The 24,700-nt window shown below is 38.5% G+C and overlaps 2 protein-coding genes across 5 annotated transcripts in view; one reads left to right on the forward strand and one right to left on the reverse strand.

The window, feature by feature from the left end:
• ZNF326 (zinc finger protein 326) overlaps positions 1-18,687 on the reverse strand; it is a 36,445-nt gene extending 17,758 nt beyond the window's left edge. The window contains exons 1-6 of one of the 4 annotated variants that reach the window (XM_022553320.2): positions 18,515-18,687; positions 16,545-16,589; positions 9,140-9,175; positions 8,933-9,044; positions 6,390-6,531; positions 3,823-4,021 (exon numbers count right to left, since the gene is read on the reverse strand). In XM_022553320.2, coding sequence (XP_022409028.2) covers positions 3,823-4,021; positions 6,390-6,531; positions 8,933-9,044; positions 9,140-9,175; positions 16,545-16,589; positions 18,515-18,530 — 550 coding nt within the window. In that variant the 5' untranslated portion in view covers positions 18,531-18,687. Of the gene's footprint in view, positions 1-3,822; positions 4,022-6,389; positions 6,796-8,932; positions 9,045-9,085; positions 9,176-16,544; positions 16,590-18,514 lie in introns of all 4 variants that reach the window. The other 3 variants (XM_022553319.2, XM_089919876.1, XM_022553324.2) reach the window with 3 other exon arrangements.
• On the forward strand, positions 17,411-24,468 carry LOC111164034 (THO complex subunit 5 homolog). Its single transcript, XM_089919884.1, is given in 4 exon segments — positions 17,411-22,400; positions 22,403-22,550; positions 22,778-24,312; positions 24,315-24,468. Coding segments are annotated over 4 exon segments (1,872 nt in total). The 5' UTR covers positions 17,411-22,258; the 3' UTR covers positions 24,362-24,468.
• Positions 24,469-24,700: the final 232 nt, after the last annotated feature.

The raw sequence follows: 24,700 nt of genomic DNA on the forward strand, positions 1-24,700 counted from the left end.
TGGAGAACAGTATGGAGGTTCCTTAAAAAACTAAAAATAGAACTACCACACAACCCAGCAATCCCACTACTGGACATATACCCTGAGAAAACCGTCATTCAAAAAGAGTCATGTACCAAAATGTTCAATGCAGCTCTATTTACAATAGCCAGGACACGGAAGCAACCTAAGTGTCCATCAGCAGATGAATGGATAAAGAAGATGTGGCACATACATACAATGGAATATTACTCAGCCATAAAAGGAAATGAAATTGAGTTATTTGTAGTGAGGTGGATGGACCTAGAGTCTGTCAGAGTGAAGTAAGTCAGAAAGAGAAAAACAAATACCGTATGCTAACACATATATATGGAACCTAAGAAAAAAGAAAAAAGTTCATGAAGAACCTAGGGGCAAGACGGGAAAAAAGACACAGACCTACTAGAGAATGGACTTGAGGATATGGGGAGGGGGAAGGGTAAGCTGTGACAAAGTGAGAGAGTGGCATGGACATATATACACTACCAAACGTAAAATAGCTAGCTAGTGGGAAGCAGCCGCATAGCACAAGGAGATCAGCTCGGTGCTTTGTGACCACCTAGAGGGGTGGGACAGGGAGGGTGGGAGGGAGGGAGACACAAGAGGGAAGAGATATGGGAACATATGTATAACTGATTCACTTTGTTATAAAGAAGAAACTAACACTCATTGTAAAGCAATTATACACCAATAAAGACGTTAAAAAATATATATATACATATATATCTTATTTTTAAAACTGGATGTAAAAAATTTGAAAAACTAGACCAGAAAAATTTGGAATATTCATTCATTACAATGATCTTAACCTCCTCCAGTCCCAACAAGATTAGGCAATCAAATATTAATTCTAAAGAAGAGAGTAATTTTTGCCCCCTTGCAATATCACCTAACTTGGAAAGATAAAATGCTTTTCAGTCATCAAGGCAAAAGTAAAATAAATATAAAAAACCAAAAAATAATTCAGTGTACAGTCAAAAACAGGCAAAGTATTTGTTGTATATTATTTTGTTATTATGTTTTCACAATGAATGCTGAGAAAGACATCTCCTTACCTTTTATTTATGTATCCTCTTGACAATCTAATTTGGTCAAATGTACTTGATTTCATTTAGAGATACATTACAAAGTTAAGTAAAATACAATGACGGAGAAAAGAAACAGAGTAATCTGGTCTGAACTTTTTTTTTAAAGATTTATTGAGATGTAATTCAGTATAAACCATACAATCCACCCATTTAAAGTATGTAATCCAATGTTTTTTAGAACATTCACAGGTATGTGCAAACATTACTATAATCAATTCTAGAACATTTTCATCACCTTACAAAGAAATCTGGTACCCTGGTATTACTCCCTACACACCCCACAGTCCAAAGCAACCACTAATCTACTTTCTATCCCTATAGACTTCTGTATTCTACACTTTCAAATGAAAAGAATCATATTATGTGGACTTTTGTGACTGGCTTCTTTCACTTCATTAATCTTTTCAAAGTTCATCCAAGTTGTAGCATGTATCAGTACTTCACTCCATTTTTATGGCTGGAAAATATTCTACCATTCTATTCTGTATGGACGTACCACATTTTGTTTATCCATTTATCCACTGATGAGCATTTGGGTTGTTTCTACCTTTTGGCTACTATGAACAATGATGTTATATGTATCCGTACACAAATTTCTGTGCAGGCATATGTTTTCATTTTTCTTGGTATATATCTGGGAGTGGAACTGCTGGATCATATGGTAATTTGTTTAACCATTTGAGGAACTGTTTTCCAAAGTGCCTGGACCATTTTACATTCCCACCAGTGGTATAAGAAGGTTCTGATTTCTCCTCATCCTCGCTAAGACTTGTTATTATCTTTTTGATTCTAGCCATCCAGGTGAGTATGAAGTGGTATCTCATCGTGGTCCTGATTTAAATTTCCCTGCTAACTAATTGTTGGGCACTTTTTCGTGTGCTGTATATCTTTTTGGGGAAAATGTCTGTTCAGATGCTCTGCTCACTTTTTTCAATTGGGCTATTTGTCTTTTTATTGAGTTTAAAAATTCTATATATTCTAGATGCCAAGTCCCTTATCAGATATGTAATTTGCAAATATTTTCTCCTACTCTGTGAGCTGTCTTTTCACTCTCTTGATGGTGTCCTTTGAAGCACAGAAGTTTTTAATTTTGATAAAGTCCAATTTACCTATTTTTTATTTGGTTGCTCATTCTTTTAGTGTCATATCTAAGAATTCCTTGCCAAATCCAAAGCCATGAAGACTTACCCCTGTTTTCTTCTGAGAGTTTTATAGTTTCAGTCCTTGCATTTAGGTGTTGCATTTTAGCTTGTGCATGTGGCAATCCAGTTGGTTCCAGCACCATTTGTTGAAAAGACTATTCTCTCCTCATTGAATAATTTTAGCATTTTTGCTAAAATAAATTTGACCACAGATTTATGAGTTTACTTCTGGACTCTCAATTCTCTTCCACTGATCTATATGTCTGGCCTTGTGCCAGTACCACTCTGTCTTGATTACTGTGGCTTTGTAGTAAGTTTTGAAATCATGAAGTAATGAGTCTTTCTATTTTGTTCTTCTTTTTTTAGGATTGTTTTGGCTATTTTAGGTCCCTTGCTATTCCCTATGAATTTTAGAATCAACTTGTCAATTTGTGCAAAGAAGTTAGGTGGCATTCTGATAGGGATTGGGCTGAATCAGTAGATCAGTTTGGAGAGTATTACGATCTTAATAATGTTAAGTCTTCTGATCTATGAACATTTATTTAGTATTCCATTTATTTAGATCCTTAATTTCTTTCAACAATGTTTTATAGTTTTCAAAGTATAAGTTTTGCGGGTTTTTAAAATTTATTTATTTTATTTATTTTTGGTTGTGTCGGGTCTTCATTGCTGCACATGGGCTTTCTCTAGTTGCAGCGAGAGGGGGCTACTCTTCATTGCAGTGTGCGGGCTTCTCATTGTGGTGGCTTCTCTTGCTGTGGAGCACAGGCTCTAGGTGTGCAGGCTTCAGTAGTTGTGGCATGCGGGCTCAGTAGTCGTGGCTCGCGGGCTCTGGAGCGCAGGCTCAGTAGTTGTGGCGTACGGGCTTAGTTACTCCACAGCATGTGTGATCTTCCTGGACCAGGGCTCGAACCCGTGTCCCCTGCATTGGCAGGCAGATTCTTAACCACTGCACCACCAGGGAAGCCCTGCACTTCTTTTGTTAAATTTATTTCTGAGTATTCAATTCTTCTTGATGCTAACTGAATTAAATTGTTTTCTTAATTTCATTTTCAGACTGGCTCTCAATTTTTAACACTGTAAAAATGGAAATATGATTATCTCTAAGAATAATCATGTCCAGAAGATAAAAAACAAATTAATTTTCTAGAAGAATGAACAGCTTTTCCTGGTACCAAGGACCATGAAAAATTTCTTGCCTTTGACCTCATGAAGGGGATTCTATGTAATGTAACATACCACTTCTTCAATAATATATCCAACAATAAATATAACACCCAAGAAAGGAGTCTGAATCAAAATCATGTGTGAGGTCTTTTTAAAAATATAGACATTCTGGCTCCACCCTAAATCAAGATTTAGCGAAGAGGGGTGAACCAGGGCATGTGAATTTAAAAAGTATCTTTCGGTAATTTTGATATCCATGACTGATTAGGGCATCTGCAGATCTGATTTCTATAACTGTAATTATTATACTGTTTCTCTATATAAACGTGAAAAATTATCTAAATGCACTGAGTTAAAAAAAATAAAAAGTACCTTGAACCATAGCAAGGTTATGTTTTCTTACTTACTGGGTGATTTGCTGAGGCTCATCTTCTCCACAGGTTTTGCTAGCTTGGGTTTCTTGATAAAGGTTCCACCAGGCTTATTAAATGGTTGCATCATTTTTCTCTTTATTCCTCTTGCAGCAGTAACTGTCACATTGGTGGGTTTGTTTTGATAGTCAACAACAATTCCAGGTCTATGAATGCTTCCAAAATCACTCATATGCTGCAAATTTGTGAAATCAAGAAATATTAGCACAATATCCAATGATAACGTATGAATTCATATATAATTTATGTTACCTATCTAAAATTTTTCACCTGAAAATTCCTCAGAATGTAACTAAATTTTACAAGTCCACTCTGAATACATTGAAAAACTTTGTAAATTATTACATGAGCTCAAATCCATTGAATTAGTATTTTTATTTCCAGAAGAACAAATATGAATATTTCCTGTTTTTTGATTCTTACAATTCAAAATTACTTGAGATCATAAACAACATATGTGCCTGTCAGAATATTACCACTTGTACAACTCTCTGACAACTCCTCTTCAGAGTTCCTAATCGATGTTTTCCCATGAAAAGACCTTAAAAGAAATCTTTATTTTACTAAAACCTGGCTTAAAACTAAGATACACAAAGAAGACCATATTTGAAGTTTGAAGTAAAAAAAGATCCAGAAATGATTTAGGATTTCTCCCTGTTGAAAAAGGGATGAGAAGGCGAGATGGAACATTAGTATGAAATAGGAGAGTTAAAGCATAACCATGCATCAACTTCCAAGACACACTTCAGATAAAGAATTGCATCTGACGTTCCATTCACATTCTTACCTAGAGAAACATATTCTGACCCAGAAGCCCAAGAAGCAAAAGTTTACAGACGAAGAGTCATGCAACCAAACGACTCTTTGTGTCCCTTCCTCTTCTCCTGTCGTTAACAAAATCCACTACACCAAAAGGCCACATGTTCATAGAAATTTACTCTACTAACCCTACTTTTAGAAGATAAAGATTGAGGAGTAATCTGAAGAGAAGGATCCAATGGGAATTGTACAAGTGAAGATTAAAAAAAGAAAGCCCTATTTGTTCATCTATGTCATTAACAGGAAGAAAGAAAGAAAAGTCCATTCCGACTAGAATGGTGGAAACAAAGAACAGGAATACCTGTTTTTCTATCATGAAAACAAAATTGATATTTGAAGTCTCATTGAGGAAAAAATCATTTGCCTAATGGAAAACGTTAAGAGTTTTCCAAATTTTCCAACTGGAATAGATTTTCAATTTCAAAACCCAAAGCCTATTATCCCAACTATTTTCAATTAATCTACAATCATGAAGCATGGTAGAATAGCAACATATCAGTTGCTTACATTTGTATATTATGCTTAGGAATACCTATCTAACCTAGTAGACCTGAATAAATTAGTGTTTCCAGGTAATTTACATAGTCACATCAGAAAAATCTTCATCAATTATCCATTAAAGGTGCAATGCATTTTACATAAGTAAAGAGTAACTGTTATAAATTTTCTACAACTGTTGCAAAATTTCTACACAAGTATGACAAACTACACTGATGTACCAAAGGCTAGTGAGCAGTTAAAAATATGTGCCCTACAGCATTTTTTATCAGAAGTACTTTCCTCTGCAAACAGAATATTAAGAGCAACTGACTTAAAAAAAATAAAACACTCCTCATGTTATAGCAAAAATACAATATTCTTTATAGGATCAAAGTGCATAGTAACTCCACAATCTACATACCCTTACTAGGTAAAATTTCATGTCAGTCAAGTTACCTGAGAATGTAAGGCATAATCTTTATACTATATATCCTGAAATTAAATACTTGAAGACTAGTATATTTACTCATTTAAGCAGTAATTTACAAAATATTACTTCCTAGGAAGAAGCCGTAGACATGTTTATACAGGGAGGAAATTATTTCTCAATAGTAAAACTAGTGACACAGGTAAAACAGAACACCCAGCAATAGAACATACTGTAAGAGAGTAAGTTAGCAAAATTATACTGACCACAAATCATCTACAACCTATTATATATATCAACTTCTTCACCATGTAAACATGGCTAAGCTACCCTCAACTATCACCGACTTTTAGTCTCTTGTGTTTAATGTGAAATATGAAGCTTTGAAGAAATTCTACGTGCTAGAGTTTAGCAGCAAAGTATACACATTTTATCATACATTGCACCTTTAACCTACTCAAAAACTCCAGAAGGGTTCATTACCTTTACATAATCCAAGAACTGTCCCACTAGCAAAATTGCTAGTGTTTACAAGGAAAAATGCAACTCCTTTTAACCCCTTTTAGACCAAACCTAATATCCTCACCTTTTTAATAAAGGGAGATTTGGCAAAACTTTAAACAGTCATCTCACACTGTCACGTATTTTCTGAGGTGGAAAAACTTTTATAGGCAACCTAAAAATTATGCTTAGGACTCAGCTTTTCTTCAAAATACACTGGGATGAACAGTGTTTATTCTAGTTGAAAACCATGGTCTTGAAAGGGTTTAAAAGAGTGACTAGTGAAAAGAATCTGAAAAGATTCTGTTGTACTTACTCCTCGGCCTCGGCCTCTGCCTGTTGATGGTCCTCCAAAAGCATCATAGTTTCTGCTTCCAAACGTACTTTCAGGATAAGCAGGCGTTCCTCTCCCCCGAGAGCCTACAGGTGCAGGCTTCATATGGGGTGAAGAAAAACTGCTGTAGGAAGAGTAATTCTCTCTTCCTCTGTCCTCCATAAACCCAGGCCTCAATTTTGAACGGGAGTAAGGTGCTTCCCAGCTAGACCCGCCCTGGTTTCTACCTCCGAAAGAGTCAAGGCTATTCCGGTAGGAGCTCTCAAATCGACCACCATAACTACCTCCGAAGCGGCTTTGTTCGGGTTCATTAAAACCATAGCCAGATCTGTACAGATCTCGCCCACCCAGAGAAGACCTGGAGTCGTAAGACTCATAAGGTCCAAACCTGGAAGAGTTGCACAGTGAGGGAAAAAACAAAAGTAAGCTTACTAATGTTAGACAATTCAAAAGACAAATTATCAGATGACATTTATCAACTAAAATTCATTTATACCATACTGGTTTGCACAGTTCTACTTTTGTTCACACCTGATTAGGGCTGGGCAGTTCAACATGAGACCAGATAGAAAGCTATCTGAGTCAGTGTTTAAATATGAATTGAGTTAAGTAAACCTTAGCTTAAAAATCTGCTTTTTGGCAGCTTTCTATTTTATTAGAAAGAAAAGATTTGTCTGTCATTATTTAAGCCCAGCCCTAGTCTTGGGAAAAGTCATTTGTTAAAGTTCACAAACTACTCAAACTTTCTTTGAATCCATCCCTAATACTGGAAAATACAAAATATTTACAACATTTTGGCTTTCAATGGGGACACAAATTGAAGACTACACAGATGTAGGCTACTTGTGACACAGAAGAGATCCATTTGCACCCCCAATAATCTATATGACAAAACTGCTTCATTGTGTCTACAGCAGTCAAAATTGGGAGAGTTATCTGGTTGGCAATGTGCCAAACTTTGGTTAAGGTCAATAATCAATCCTCAGTCACTTTTTACTTGTAGACTAATAAATCTAACAAATCTAGAAGGATAAGCACATAAAATAGAACATAAAAGTAAAAGACCACCAACATATACCCTCTGCATATGAATTTTCAAGGCAGATTAGAAAGAATACATTTTATAAGGTCTTCAATTGTTTGAAAAATTATTCCCTATTATCAAAAAATTATTCCCTAGTATCACATAAAATTATCACATAAAGCTACTCTAAAAAAGGGAGTGTACAGTCTCCTCAAGGTTTTAATAGAGTCAACAGAAGAAACAAATCATCTTACTTCTCACCAAAGCATGGATTACAGAAGTCGCTTATCTTACAACATAGTTTTATAAAGGCCCACAATTACACGAGATAAATGATAACATCTACATAGTTTACGCACATTACATTTACAATGTAATAGGGCAGGAAGAGATATGGTAAAACATTTAAATGTGTTACATTACTTCAATTATTTACAGATCACTAAATAGAAGGTAATATTTACTTCTGAATCCTAGTAACCATATAAAAATTATTCCTCTTTTCAACTACATTTTTCAAAACATCTATCACGTAAGCAAAATTGTTGTAACTATTTTCTTGATTTTTCTCTACTATAAACCATAATGGCACACTTGAAGCAGAAAAAAGAAAAGTAAGCATCATTCAGTCCATCCTTAAGGAATCCAGATCCTTCAATTTATGAAGAAGGACAATACTTTCAAATGTTTCCTAACTAGTTTTACTTCTATCTAGTAGGAATCTTTGTGCCTCAAAAAGTAGACCCCCCTTGACCTGAAATGTGGTCAACCCTAAAGCCTGTAGGAGTTCAACTAGGTTTAAGCTTTACACAGCACTGACAGTGAAACATAAGTACAACCTAAACTCTACTGCATTAAAATAAGAAAAGGTATCATACTCATGGCTTTAATATAATGTTCCTAGTCTAGAGTACAAGTGTTTCTGGTATAAGCAGTACCTGCCAATAAATAATCTAGACATGATTTAAAGAACACTTTTATTATTACAATATGCTCTTGTAACTTACTTTAAAATTAAAATTAAAAGAATAACTATTTTAAATGTTTCTTAGAAACTGAATGTTGCTAGACTGGTTCAGTTAAACCCATTCTAGTCAAAGACTGCTTTGCTGCTTTATAGAGTACCCCACAGTAGTAAAGATTTTTGGAAATTCATAAGAAAAAGCTTCACAAATAATATTTCCAATAACATTTTTATATCATTTGTTCAGGACATTCTGATTGATAAGCAGTTAAAAGTAAAAGAAGAAAAAAAAATGCTCACTGCTAAAGACAGAAAATCTTACTCTATTATAATGAAATGATAAAGGTTTTCCTGAGATTTTCCTAATGTCTGCCAGTGATGCTGAGATAATTTTTAGAACCATTAACACCTTTCAACATTTAAGGTGATTCTAAATAGCAAAGTTCAAGTAGCGTCACATGCCTAAGGAATAGGAAATTAGAATATCCAGAATCTTACAGTCATCTAATTATTTGGCCAAGTGATGAAGCAATTTACCTGCTACCCCCACCACCACCACTGTGACTGTCCATGCCATATGACTGGTTTAGGTAGGAGTCCATGGATCTTTGACCCCCACAGGATCCATGGCCATAGTCACGATCCATCCCTACAAAGAGTTTAAAAAGAAAAAAATTAAATGACGCTCACCTTTACTGGCACTCAAAAGAAGAATGTTTAGATAAATATCCTTGAATGTCAGACCTCCATAAGATCCAGGGCCATAATCACGATCCATTCCTAAAAGAGTCAATAGCAAAAGGTCAGTAAGATACCATTCTCTTCAGGAATCTTTGCATAAAACACAAGATATTCATATCAATCATCTGAGATGATAATTCATCATTAACGTTTAAGCTAAAGTCACAATAGACACTGAAGGAAAAAACAAACAGATTATAATCTACTGAAAAATCAAATTTGCTAATGAAACCTAATTTTTCAAAGAAAAACATTATCAACTAAAAAGTTCTATATTAAAATTGTCTTCAATATAGCCAATGTTTATTTGACTAGGGTACTACCATAAGGCCCTGTGTTAGGTGCTACATGGTACATAATTAATAATTCCTATTCTTAAGAAAAGTCAGTATTTAATAACAACAAAAGGAAAAATTTTTGTTACAAGTATAGTCTTCTACATCTAACTCCTCTCAAAATGTCTAAAAACTCAGAAGCAGCCACATTTTAAATTAGCCCAATTGAAATTAGTTCATACAGTAACTGAAATAGGTATCTTTAAAAAGTAAAATCAGAGTAGGGCCAATCTGTGGTACTGTGCCTATAAATATTTAAATCCTCAAATACTTTGAATAAAGGGAATGAATGTGAATTCTAGCAATGCAGACACTAAAAAAATTATGATACAATCGAGGCACTTAAGTATACTTTATTACACTGTAATTCCACTTACATCCCAACCTCTGACATGAAAAACAAATACAACAAAAGAGGTAATAAAATGAATTTACTATGATTATAAAATTGAAAAACTTTAAAAACCATTCAGAATGTGTTTCCTATAAAGTCCTTTAAGATCCTTCATTTATCATCCTCTCCAAGTTTTATGCACAAATAAATGTAAGAATATACACGGAGCAAATACATTAATTTTTATTTTTTAAAAAAGCTAAATTTTAATTATAATCATATAAATATGATTTCAGGTCCTAATAACAAAATCTTGCAACTTTAAACCTGAAAGCAACCTAAATGATCAAATTTAATCGTTTCATTTTATAGATTATGGAACTAAAAAGTCCAAAGAGATGAAATGATTTTCCCAAAGTCTCATAAATAACCACCCCTCTAGTTTCGTGCTGTCGCTTCTACATGAAACACTCTCTTCTACCACCCCAAATATCAGCTTGTTGAAATTTTCTAATCTTTTAAAGTCCATTTCAAATACTAATCCTTTCAAGAACATTTTTACTGATGTTGTCTCAGTTGATTATCATCTTTCTTTTGAATGTCTACAAAACTCTGTAGCTCTTACATGGTATTTATGATACTCTGCCTTATACAGTATTCTGCTATTTGTGGCCTCATTTTTTTTTTTTTTTTTGGCTGCGCCACACAGCATATGGAGATCTTAGTTCCCCAACCAGGGATGGAACCTGTGTCCCCTGGAAGCGTGAAGTCTTAACCACTGGACTGCCAGGGAAGTCCTGTGGCCGCATTTTAAATGTACACTAGACTTGTGGTTAGGGTCTGATTTTTCACAAATTTTTTATGCACCCTAGGACAGCAGTTTTCAATAGCCTGTTGACTACTGAGAGTTGCCAGGACCCCTTCAGAGGGTACACAAGGTCAAACTATTTTTATAAATAGTACTAAGATATTATCTGCCTTTTTTCACAGTGTTGAAAATTTTTTTGCACTGAAGATGCAAAAGCACTGGTGGATAAAACTGTTGGTGCTATAGCACAAATCAAGGCAGTGACACCAGACCACACTAGTAGTTGTACTGCACACTTGCAGTAAAAAATAATAAAAATGCCATCATTGCTTAAAGAATGTCCTTGATGAAGCAGTAAGAGTTATTAATTTTATTAAATCATGACCTTTGAGTACACTCTCTTTATGATATTCTGCTCAGTAAAATGGAAAGTATACGTAAAGCAATTTTGCTGCATATCAGTGCATAAAGTTCCATTAAGTGCCATAGTTCTCTCCAGGAAAAGCCACTGAATTAGCCACTTTTTACAAGGACTACTATTTTTACTAAAAGGAAAGACTGACATTCAAAAACTATGGCTTTCACACTTGAGCATCCGGCAGACACTTTCTCAAAAATGAAGTGAAACTCACTTCAAAGAAAACAGGTAACAATATTTGTTGCCAAAGATGAAATTCAAGCTCTCACGTGAAAATTAGAATTTTATAAAACTTGAGCTTGACAGCTTCCCAATACTTAAAGGTTTTTCTGATAAAGTTGATACTAGTATTACTGAATATGACTTTTTACATTGTACAATAAAATCTGTCAGTATTTGGAAAATCTGAATAACTCAATAAACCAGTACTTTTCAAATAACTAATGCCTGATATTACAGGATCATAAATCGTAAAAAGATCCATTCAAAGTGCAAGGCATACAAATGCATTTTAATATAACAAAAAGTTTATCAATATACAGAAAGTACTGAGATATTTTACATTGTTTTTTGTTCATACTAAGACTTCAAGTCAAGTTCATACTAAGACTAAGACAGCATACCTCAATTCAGACTCTCCACACTGCAAGTGCTCAATAGTCATACGTGGTTAGTGTCTACCATATCAGATAACACAGTTCTAGACTGATAAAATAGTTATCTGTCTTTAGAGTTGGTAATTATACAATATAATTTGCTCACATCTCATATAGGGGACAATTTCAACATTAAAATAAAGTTTTCAAAATAAAAAGCTTTCCTCTAAAGGCCTCATATTAAAATGTAATTTTAGAGTTAGGTTCAGTTAGGTACACAAAACAAAAAAACTTGTGTTTTGTTATTTCTGCTCATTTCTATTTTGAGTCAGCAGAGGCTGCCTTTGGATACTAAATCTTTCAGTTTTTTGATTCTGTGTGTTTTTATTTCACTACAGAGTCATAAATTACTAACATTTATTAAACACTCACCTTGTGCCAGGCACTGTGGAGTACACAAAAATTAATAGAGCTATCCTTATATAGCAATGACTTGGGCTTACTGTTCATACTACTGTTACTATTCAGTTAATTAAAAAGGAAAAGAGGAAAAGTCTTTATACGTATTACATATAATCAGTGTGATTATAGGGATATAGATTCTATACGATGACCATTTATGTATAAACGATACTCTTCCAGGTTACCAAAGGAATTTAAAAATCACTTTAAAAATAAAGTTGTAAGACTATAACATACCTTTACTATTAATATTAAATGAGAACAAGGATATACTGTACAACACAGGGAATACAGCCAGTATTTTACAATAACTATAAATGCAATATAACCTTTAAAAATTGTGAATCACTATGTTATACACCTGAAACATATAGTATTCCATCAACTATTTTTGTATAAAAAAATATATTAAATGAAAGTAACTCACTCAAAAATTAAACGGACATATTTTAAATCAAATCTGTTCTATTGCTTTGATTACACTATCATATAAATGATAAGCTCAACAAATGTTAAAACTCATGTATAATTAAATCAAAAGATAAAAGCTGTGGAGTAGTATGAAAAAACAACTGACTTACGATCAAAATAACTAACAAGTTGTATGACACTAAGTCATGAATGAGACCACTTTTTACCACCTCCACACTAGCATCATGATGCAGGCCACCAGCATCTCTCACCTACATTATTGCAACAGCCTCCCAACTGGTTTTCCTGCTTCCACTTTTGCTCCCTTTCTGTTTATTGTGAAGAAAATAGCTAGAAGAATTCTGTTAAAATGTAAGTTAAATTGTTCAATGCTCAGTACTTTCCAATGGCTTCCCATCTTACTCCAGGTAAAAGCTAAAGCCTTAAGATAATCTATAAGGCCCTACACCAGTGGCCCTTACTCACGGGCAATTTTGCCCCCCAGAGGACATTTGGTAATGTCTGAAAACATTTTTGGCTGTCACCAAAATGGGTAGTGGGTGCTACCTGCATCAAATGACACAGGCCAAGGATGCTGCTAAAACATTCCACAATGCACAGCACATTCCCCCAACAATGAAAAATTATCTAGTCCAAAATGTCAACAGTGCCAAAGTTGAAAAATCCTGCCCATTACCTCTTAACTTTATCTACCCCATTGCCTCTTAATTTCATCATCTATGGTCTCCCCTTACTCCACTCTAGCTATACTAGGTCCCTTGCTGTTCCTAGACTACAACAGGCATATATCCATCTTTGCACCTGCTATTCCCTCTGCCTGGAATGCTCTTCTTCTGTATCTGTGTTGCTCACACCCTCAACTCTTTCAGGTCTTCACTTTCTATTGCTTCCTAGATATAAGCAAATTGTCTTTGACTTTCAATGCCTTCTGGCTACACCTCACTATTCTAACCTTGTTTTAAGGTTACTCAGCAAAAATCATCTGCTGTAGTCAAGCTCATCTTCTTAAGTCTCTCTGAAGCACAGTGTACTCAGCCCTACCTTTGTTCCTGCTTTCCCTCTACCCAAAATGCTTTCCTTTTTTTTGTCTGCTATTTATATAAGAAGAATTATTTTAAAGCAAGAAGGAAATATGAAGACACTGGAAATACAACTTCCTTCCAAGAAATTTGTAGCCTGACATGTTTTCCAGTGTCTTCTACTTCATTTCAGTCGCTGGAAAATACAACACTAACAATCAATGCATTGTTGGCTTCAACTGGTAACTACTACACACCTTTTATTTCCTGAAGTCTACAGCATTCTTCCCCTAGATAGCTTCATGGCTTGCATCCTCATCTCCCTCAAATCTATGCTCAAAAGTTACCCTTTTAGTGAGGCTTTCCCTAGCTAATCTCTTTAAAATTGTAACACATGGGCGTGTGCGTGCACGCACACACACACACACCCTGCCCTGTGTTATTATTCTCCTAGCAATTGCAATAGTACAATATATATTACTTCTTGTTTACTGTCTATTTCACCCCACTAGACTGTACACTTCACAAAGGCAGGAATATTTGTCCATTTTGTTCACTGCTATACTGATAGCTCCAAGAACAATATCTGATACACAGCACTCAATAAATATCTGTTGAAGTCAAATTACATCCCTGAAATTAAGTTCCTCATTTATAAAATGTAGATAACTCAGACCTCAAAGTGGTGTCAAGCAGTGGTGTTTACCTAAAGGTGCATTCCAAAATCATTCAAAGTAGTTCTTTAAAACTTACATAGTTGGGACCATTTACCCTAAAAATTAAGATTCAAGGGGACTAGAGTATGACCTAAACAGATACACTTTGAAACAGCTCCACAGGGAAGTCTAACAATCACCCTTAAATGAGAACCACTGTTGGAACTAAATTAAGAGAAAAATAAGTCATAACATTAGTAAAAAACTAATTTGAAAAGATATATGCACCCCTATTTTCACTGCAGCATTATTTACAATAGCTAAGATATGGAATAACCCAAGTGCCCATCTATAGATTAATGGATAAGATAACGTGATGTGATATATATGTATGTATATGCATGAAATATTACTTAGCCATGAAAAAGAATGGAATCTTGCCATTTGCAACATGGATAGACCTTGAGGGCATATGCTAAGTGAAATAAATCAGACAAAGAAAGATAAATATTGTATGATTTCACTTATATGTAGAATCTAAAAAAACCAAATCAAATCAAAACAAAACAAATAAAAAAGCCAAGCTCGTGGATATAACAGGTTGGTGGTTGCCAGAGAAGGGGGGTAGGTATAGGAGTGGGTGAAATGGGTGAAGGGAGTCAGAAGGTACAAACTTCCAGTTATAAAATAAACAAGTCATGGGGATGTAATGTATAGCACAGTGACTATAGTTAGTAATAGTGTATTGCATATTTGACAGCTGCTAAGAAAGTAAATCTTAAAAGTTCTCATTACAGGAAAACTATGTGTGGTGATAGATGGTAACTAGACTTATTGTGATCATTTCACAATGTATACAAATATGGGATCATGATGTTGTACACCTGAAATATAATGTTATATGTCAATTACACTTCAATTAAAAATAAAGTGCATGTTTTAAAAAGAAGGTCATAACAGTAGTAACAGAAATTTCTGAAACTCTTTTTGCAACACTGTACATTAAGAAAATAAACTTCTGGCCCTCTATGATTCTGCATCTCAAAGCCCTATATTTAGGCATTAAATTCAACTCTCTCTTACATCCTACTGGAGATCATGGCCTTCTATTATTCCAAGCCTCTTTGGTGAAAGTACTAGTCCTACTGACTCCAGTTTAAAATCCTGGATTCATTTTTATTCATCCTTCTCAATTTTCTACTCACTACTAGGCAGCCTGAAAGTTCTGCTAATTTTCTCAAGAAATAGCTTAATATTTTTAAAATTACTATCATCACCTCCCAAGTTCAAGGTCTAAAATCCTTACACCTGAATTAACGAAACAGCCTTCTTGATAATTTTCCAGTTTTCAATCTAACCTACATGTGGATGAAAATTAAACTTCTTCTGGTAATTTTATTATATCACTCTGCTGCTCGAAAATATATTTTTCAGCACTCAATATACATTGACTACTTCCTATATGTTTAACCTTTTTAGTCAACATCAAATTCAAAGTTTCTCTAAATTCTTAGAGACGATAAATAGAAATTAACTGAATGTTAATTATTCCCATAAAATGACATGGTCTTCTTTACGTAGTAGTACATTTACTTCAGTTTTATTTAGTGAATATATTACATCCTGTACAACAGTTGAATTTTGCATTTCTCTGGCAATTAGGATATTTAATTCCACTCCCTGGTGTCATTCATATAATGCTTTTTAACCTCTTTGAATTGTTCCATGTTCTTTTTGTGTTATTATCCTGACTGGTAAAGCCTTAACTCTAATAACTATCAAAATCCCACCCCAATTGTATGCTGCATACCTCTTATGATTTTACCTAGCTCTGTAGTCACAACTCTTATGTCAATAAACAATCAGGCTTCTTTATGTGCTCCTCTAGACAGTTCTTTATATACTAACACATTTGGACACATTAAAGCAAATGACCTCAAAAACAAGGTCAAAATGTTACAAAAGAAGCAGTATAAAACAAAGCCAATAATCCACTTAATCTACTTTACTCAATACCAAAACCTCTAATTCAACAAAAATAACTCAGCTAGCTGCTTGTTAAGTCCTCACTCAGTGCAGTCAGGATTTTGGAATAAATTAAAGGATTCATAATTCAAATAAAACAGAGTCAAATTAATCTCAATAGCCCTAAGTTTTTCTGATCCCAAATTATCTAACTCAAATAATATATATAGTATAACAACATTAACGCTGATACATGAAGAGACCAAACAATGCCTGAAACAAGGCACAATTCCCTTTTTACACTGGTACTTTATATGGATGAAGAGAAAAACTGAAATGCATTCCCTTAACTTATTTCAGAGCAAATGAAAGAGGATACTCACCATTAAAGCTCTGATAAGTATTTCTGCAAGCAGAGTGAGTGTAATCTATGAAGACACATTTAACAGAAAGGAATTAGTTCAATATTAGCAAAAATCTGAAATTATATACCCATCTACTAAAAACAAACACAATTTTTAAAATGCCATTAATGCAATTATCTGCAAAATAGGGTGTAAATAATTATAAATATTTCATATGGGAAAATACATATCCCTTTCTTTTCACTATCTCCCCAAATGGTAAGTTTATCATCCAAATCATGGTAATGTAAAAATTAGTTTATAAAACCTAATATATAATAACATCCAAAAAAGGGGATCCAGTACTGATTTATATGGAGTAACAAAAAGGAAGGCAAATATGTATCAAATAATGCAAAAAGCAGGGACATCTGAGAATTGATTCTATGTAATATATAATTTTTTCCAAGTTAATATTTCTTTTAGCACTTAATTTGCTCTCTAAAGATTTCAAGATCTTATCTGAGAAATGTATATACCTATATGTATATATGTGTGGTGCTATATCTACCCAGGATGTGGTATCATCACCAAAAAATCATATTGATAATTTCTCTGTCAAAACAAAATAGGCAATTGTTAAATCCTTTAGTTAATTTTACTAATAAATACTGAAAGAAAAGAATTTAACAGAGTGGTCATTTGGATACAACAGAATCCAACTACACTACACAGGATTAGTCAAAGTCCAACTAAAACAAAAAAAACACCAGAGTGTGCTACTGTTAATACCTAAACTTCCTGTTTAAAAGTAACTTAAAACTATCCACAAAAAGGTTATTCCAATCCCCTTTCATATACTTAGATTTGATATCTTTAACTCTTTGTGGCATGAAATCAAATCAAAGATCAAAAGATCATTTAGTCGGACTCACAGCACATTCAAAGATAATTCTGGGGGTTGGGTTAGAGGCTTAGAACTAGGTAGTGAACTGATTTTATTTAGAAATGCCTGGTTACTCAGGACTAAATTCAGTTTATTCACACCCCTTCTCATGTCTCCCTAAAGCTGTCATTACGTACTCATTTTACCTTGACACCCGTTCCTATAAAGTTGGCCAAGATTTGAAGACAAGTTGAAAACCAAATTAATTTTACTTCGTGAGCCTATGAAAATGCTTTAAAGAACTGGCCTGAGAGACGACTGAAAGGTACTGCTAAAATACGGTTTATTTAAACAGCAAGTCCAACACAGGCGGTTGTGCACAGGTCTGAATTTGAAGGGCATGTGATGCTGTGCCAGAATTCTGACTAACTTAAGTCCCATCCATAAACCGTCCAGAGAAAAATGCTTTGGTTCACAGACATATTTCAAATTATGGATTAAGGCCCAGGCAATGTTTGTTGGTGGATAAATATCCCAGTTTGCTAACCAGAAATACCTTACTTTCCATTCTGGATAGAGATCTACTTATACTTATCACTTACAGATGCCCTTTAAACTCATCTTAATCTAAGACAACCAGGCACACGACCGTGAACAAGCCTCTGAAAATCCTATCTGGCGAGAAGTAACCTGGGTTTGGGGATTGACTAAAAGGACGATCTGGGTCGCTGCCCACGTCGCGAGTGCGAGCCGCGGCAAGGGAGGCCCGCTTGCCGCTTAGCCCGAGACCGGGAAGTTGGAAGCGTCCGGGCAGTTTCCACGCAGCGGGGCGGGGACCAGTCTGGGGCCGAGTCCGGAGGCCGCGGCGCTTTAGGCGCGTCCTTACCCACACCGAGGCCGGCGCGGAACTCCAGGGTCGCGGGCCACAGCGGGCGCCAGGCCGGAAGATCGGGCGCGCGGGTCCCCACAGAGGCCGACTCCGGGCACCGGGCCCGCGGCGAGCGGGCGGCCTCCGGGCCCACAGAACAAAGCCCACACGGCCATCTTGAGACGGTAAACAGACCCCCGGGGCAGGCCACCCCGCCTCCCGCCGCCGCGGCGACCAGCCAGAGGCCGCGCTTACCGTCCTCGAAGTCCATGGCGGAGGCTCGGGGCCGACGGCCTCGGCGGCGCTGGGCTGAGCTGTGGCGGAAGGCGAGCGCCCGTGACCCGCGGTTTCACACAGCCAGTAAACGCGACCAAGAGCGGCGCTACCGGCCCGGGAGCCGCAGGCCACAGCGAGGCTGGGAGGCGGGGCCGGCCGTCGCTGCCGGCCGTCGCAGCGCGGCCTGCGATTGGCTGGCGCGGGCTGGTGGGCGGGCCCTGGAGTGGGGGCGGGAAGCAGGTCTGCTGTCACGCTCCCAGGTGCTGACCCTCTAGGAGCGGACGAGGGGTAAGGAAGGTGGAAAAAAAAGGAGCGCCACAGACTGGCCGGGGCCGTGGGAAAGAGAGCTGGGTGTTCTGGAAGGTCTGGCTGCGGCCCGCCATGTTTGATTCTGGCAAGAGCGAAAGGATCTGGTTGGAATACCTTCCTCCAGCCCAAACTAATATATTATACCACGTGCCGACATTTTGCTTTTTATTGGCTGGTGATGACTGATCGGAAAATGTTAAAATCCTTATGGAGTTTCTGTCGTGGAGACGCAGAAGTCCAGGACGTTTTTAGAACTCTGTGAGCAGAGGAGAACAGATTGCTAAATAGGAAACAATTATGAGTATGATCCAAGACAGGCCATGATCAAGTTCTGAGTTTCAAGGTGCAAAATAAAAGTAAAAGTTAACAGACAGGGAAGATTTGTGGCAGGAGTCATCCAGAACTGGAAGAACAACAACGGGCAAACACACATCCTTATTAACATTGTATTATTGTCACTTCGGAAATAGTGTTGGGGACAGTGGGCAAAGTCATTCACCCACAAGGCAATGTGGAAAAAGACAACTGTTAGATCATTCTAACCCTGGAGCAGCTTGAACTCCAGGTTAGAAAACATTTTTTTCATAGCGCAAATGGTGTTAACAATGAGTTGATCGCAGGATAGGAAATCATGAATCAAGCCCTTTGCCCTTCTTTGGGGTCCAAACAATTGCGGGAACCAAGTTCCGAGAAAGCAGCCCCTAGAAACAGGACTGAAGGAAAAACTCACAGGTATACTATGTTGCATTACTGTAGCCCCAAATCTGGGCAGGGCACTGTTTCTTCCTCATCACTTTCCTTCTCCACCCTGATTGATTCACCCAGTTCTCCACCCTTTTATTGTTTTCTTCTTTTTTTTTTTCCTCCTATACATGTTTTCTATTCACCGGAGTAGAACATGTTGAAAACTGAAGTCATGATTTCCTTCCTCAAACCTGTTCATCCTCCTTTATTCTTTCATCTATGTTAGTGGCGTCATGAGCAACCACCCACTACTAATCCCAGCCAGAAGCCTGCGACTCATCCAGGCTACTCCCCTTCTCCCATCCTCAATCCATACTGAAGTCTCTCATCTGCTTACTACCTCCTAAAATGTCTTAAATTTGCCCCCTGCTCTCCAACTCACTGCACTACCTGAGTTAGACTCTCATTATCTCTCTCCCAAACTATTGCTATAGCTTCCTAAGTAATTTCTCTGCCTTTCCACCTTGACCTCCTCAGGCTCCTCAGGGCCACGGTGATCTAAAGGCAAATCTGAACATATCATGCGTCTCTATCATGGATTAGGTGAAGGCAAAGCTCCTTAACATAGAGCACATCTAGCCACTGCCTGACCTGCCATCTTCCTACATTTCACCCTCCTCCTCTCTCCCCTACTCTTTCCGTTTTGATTGGCAATTTTAAGCTACTTGCAGTTCCCAAAACATCCCAATGCTTTTTTTTTTTTTTTTTTTTTTTTTTTGCGGTACGCGGGCCTCTCACTGTTGTGACCTCTACCGTTGCGGAGCACAGGCTCCGGACGCAGGCTCAGCGGCCATGGCTCACGGGCCCAGCCGCTCCGCGGCATGTGGGATCTTCCCGGACCGGGGCACGAACCGGTGTCTCCTGCATCGGCAGGCGGACTCTCAACCACTGCGCCACCAGGGAAACCCCCAATGCTTTTTCATGTCACTGAACTTTTGCTTAGGTTTTGCTCTCTGTTTGGAACACTCCCTGGTTAACCCTTCTCATCCTCAAAACACAGTTCAGAATTTATTTCCTTTAAAAAAACGCTCCCACATCCCAGCCCCACCCCCTAGACCAGTACTTCTCAAATATTAATGAGCATATGATTCACATTCAGTCAGTCTGGGTTGGAGTCGGAGAGTCTGCATTTCTCACAAGTTTCCAAGAGATGTTGCTGCTGGCAGTCAAACTAGACTTGGAATAGCAAGGCCCTGGGCCCTGGGCTCTATTAAAAGCCCCTCCTCTGAGTTCCCTGGACCAACCTCTGCTCCAGCACTATCTTCCTTGCATCAGATACTGTTTGGCTTTATGTCTCTCCACGTTAAAAGTCTTTTGAGATTAGACCTAAGTCTTCTTGTATACTAAGTGCCAAGCACATAAGTTTAACAATTAAAACTGAGCTCTCCCTGAGGTTTTTAACTTTTTTTCTTGTTATCAAGGCAAAGGAATGATTTTGTAATCTGAGGTCTTCAGGTCTTGGCGTAAGTGAAAGGAAATAAACATTGGGTCACTATTTATATTTGTGTATCATGTGCACACACGCATATGTACGTGCTCACACACACACACACACACACACACACACACACATACACACACACACCCCTACCTTACTCCCCTGAAAGAGAAAACTGCCAGACAAGGAACTCCTAACTCCAGAAGAAACCTGACCTCAGCACGAACGCCTGGAGATCCAGAATACATGTGTCTCTTCCCTCCTTCCTTCCTCCTTCCCAAATAGGAAGTGTTCTTGAAGAGGCAGGTGGCAGTGCCTGAGACACCCCATAATACTTGAAAGACTATCACATCATCCCCTAATTCACTTATGGAACAAATATTGGATAAGCACCAACTATGTGCCAAACATCCTTTTCTTCATTGTTGTCTCTTTCCTTCCTCCCAGGGTCTGTACTTTGCTAGGCTCAGATTTTTACCCTGAGGGGCCAATGTTTTGTACAAAGTCTTATATCATTTCATCCTCCACATATTTCGCAAGAGGTAGAAGGTTGGTAAACGCCAGACTGGCAGAGTCCCTTGGAAAATAAAAGAGAACAGGGTGTGTAAGACAAATTAAAAAGAAAGTTACTCATCCAAGAACACATAACGAGTAATCGCTGGTTCCATATTTTTTAAAAAAATTTTTTGAGGTATAGTTGATGTACAATATTATATAAACTGGTTTCATATTCAGGATAAATATTATATAGTCATGCTTGGGTCTATTGGTGTATGGATTCAACCTTGTAGACCCAGCATCATCATCAGGGTCCTCAGGTTAAAAAGGGGGCGTGGGAAGGGGTTTGCTAACCTATCATTTGCTTAATTGCACATAATGTGGTAAAAGAAACTGCATACCAAAAGAAGTGATCAAGAAGGCTTTAGAGATTCCTCACTTTGTTCTATGTTTTAGCCCTTCCTCAGATTAGAAAATCTCCATTAGTTTCATATGCATTTCCTCCCCCCAAAATGGAGGTAAAATTTAAAATGCAAAAGTGCTTTCAAAACGTAATAATTGCTCTATGGTGTGCGAGCCGCGGGAAGTGGCTCGCTGGCCGGGACAGGTCGGGGTGCAGTGTGCCCTGCTCTCAGATCATCTTCATCGCCTGCCCCAGTGGAGTGCCTCCTGCATTAATGTTCACAGCCACCTCTGAGGTCTCTGCTGTTTCCTCCTGACTTCACCAAACAACCATGTCATCGGAATCAAGCAAAAATCGAAAGCCCAAAGTGATCCGAAGTGATGGAGCTCCAGCTGAAGGGAAGCATAATCGTTCTGACACTGAACAGGAAGGTAAATACTACAGCGAGGAGGCTGAGGTGGACCTGTGGGACCCTGCAGAGACTATGAGCTGTACAGGTATATGTGCCAGGAGTTGCAGAGGCTCATGGCCGAGATCCAGGACCTGAGGAGCAGGGGAGACAAGGATGCGGCAGTTGAGATCGAAGATCGGAGGATCCAGAGCTGTGTGCATTTCATGACTCTAAAAAAGCTTGACCGGGGCCTTCCCTGGTGGCGCAGTGGTTGAGAGTCCACTTGCCGATGCAGGAGACACAGGTTCGTGTCCCGGTCCGGGAAGATCCCACACGCCGCGGAGCGGCTAGGCCCGTGAGCCATGGCCGCTGAGCCTGCACATCCGGAGCCTGTGCTCCACAACGGGAGAGGCCACAACAGTGAGAGGCCCGCGTAGCGCAAAAAAAAAAAAAAAAAAAAAAAAAGCTTAACCGATTAGCCCACATCAGGTTGAAGAAAGGAAGAGATCAGACTCATGAGGCCGAGCAGAAAGTGGACGCCTATTACCTGCAGCTCCAGAACCTGTTGTATGAGGTGATGCACCTGCAGAAGGAGATCACCAAATGTCTGGAGTTTAAGTCAAATCACGAAGAAATCGATCTGGTCAGCTTAGAGGAGTTTTATAAGGAGGCTCCTCCAGATATCAGCAAGGCGGAAGTCACCATGGGAGACCCTCACCAGCAAACCCTTGCACATCTGGACTGGGAGCTGGAGCAGTGGAAAAGGCTGGTGGAGAAGTATCAAGAATGCCTGTCCAACAAGGAGAAGATCCTTAAGGAGACTGAAGTAAAGAAGGAGTACCTGTGTAGCCTCCAGCCTCGTCTCAACAGCATCATACAGGCTTCCCTACCAGTGCAGGAGTATCTGTTTATGCCCTTCGACCAAGCTCACAAGCAGTATGAGACAGCCCGACACCTACCTCCTCCCCTCTATGTCCAGGCCACTGCGTATGGGCAAGACAAGCGCAAGGAGATGCTGAAGAGGCACCCACTGTCCGTCATGCTGGACCTGAGGTGCAAAGATGACAGTGTACTGCACCTGACTTTCTACTACCTCATGAACCTCAACATCATGACGGTAAAAGCCAAAGTGACAACCGCCACAGAACTGATCACGCCCATCAGTACAGGTGACTTGCTGTCTCCTGACTCAGTCCTGAGCTGTTTGTATCCTGGGGATCATGGAAAGAAAACTCCAAATCCAGCCAATCAGTATCAGTTTGATAAAGTTGGCATCCTGACTTTGAGGCACTACATACTTGACTTAGGGCATCCCTATTTGTGGGTGCAGAAGCTGGGTGGCCTCCACTTCCCCAAAGAGCAGCCCCAGCACACTGTGACTGCTGACCACTCTCTGAGCACCAGCCACATGGAGACCACCATGAAACCGCTGAAGACCAGGGTGCAGTCCCGCCTGGCCCTCCACAAGTGGTTTGCCTCCCTGGAACACGGCATTGTGCCAGTTACCAATGACTGCCAGTACCTCTTCCCTGCAAAGGTTGTCTCTCACCTGGTGAAGTGGGTGACGATTGCCCATGAGGATTATACGGAGCTGCATTTTACCAAAGACATCGTGGAAGCGGGACTGGCTGGGGACACCAATCTCTACTATATGGCACTTGTGGAAAGGGGCACAGCTAATCTCCAGGCTGCCGTGGTGCTGAACCCCGGCTACTCCTCCATCCCACCCATTTTCCAGCTCTGTCTGAACTGGAAAGGGGAGAAAACCAACAACAACGACGACAATATTCGGGCCATGGAGAGTGAGGTCAATGTGTGCTACAAGGAGCTGTGCGGCCCCCGGCCTGGCCACCAGCTCTTGACGAACCAGCTGCAGCGTCTGTGTGTGCTGCTGGACGTCTACCTGGAGACGGAGAGCCACGATGACAGCGTGGAGGGGCCCAAGGAATTTCCCCAGGAGAAAATGTGTCTGCGGCTTTTCAGGGGCCCCAGCAGGCCCCGTTTAAATATAACCATCCTCAAGGATTCTTCAGCCATCGCTGACCTCCCACTTGGCCTGTTGTTTCCCCCCAGACCCAACTGCTGTGCCTCTGCTTTCTGCTCTGGCGCACATGTGGCTCTTTTTTTTTTTTACATCTTTATTGGAGTATAGTCGCTTTACAATGGTGTGTTAGTTTCTGCTTTATAACAAAATGAATCAGTTATACATATTAAAAAAAAGTAATAATTACCTCCCTTCCTTAGGTACATATTATATAAAGTTTACATTTCTAGAAAATGAGGTTTATTCCCTTATAGGGGCTCAATTAAACCTCTGAATTATTGCCACTCATTTTATCTATTAATGTGTTATAGTCCATCATAAATTTTAATTTCCTAAGT

This window comes from Delphinapterus leucas, chromosome 1 (assembly GCF_059928025.1).
Source record: "Delphinapterus leucas isolate spDelLeu-1000000601 "Yukka" chromosome 1, BTC_Dleu_Yukka2, whole genome shotgun sequence".
NCBI classification, from domain to species: domain Eukaryota; kingdom Metazoa; phylum Chordata; class Mammalia; order Artiodactyla; family Monodontidae; genus Delphinapterus; species Delphinapterus leucas.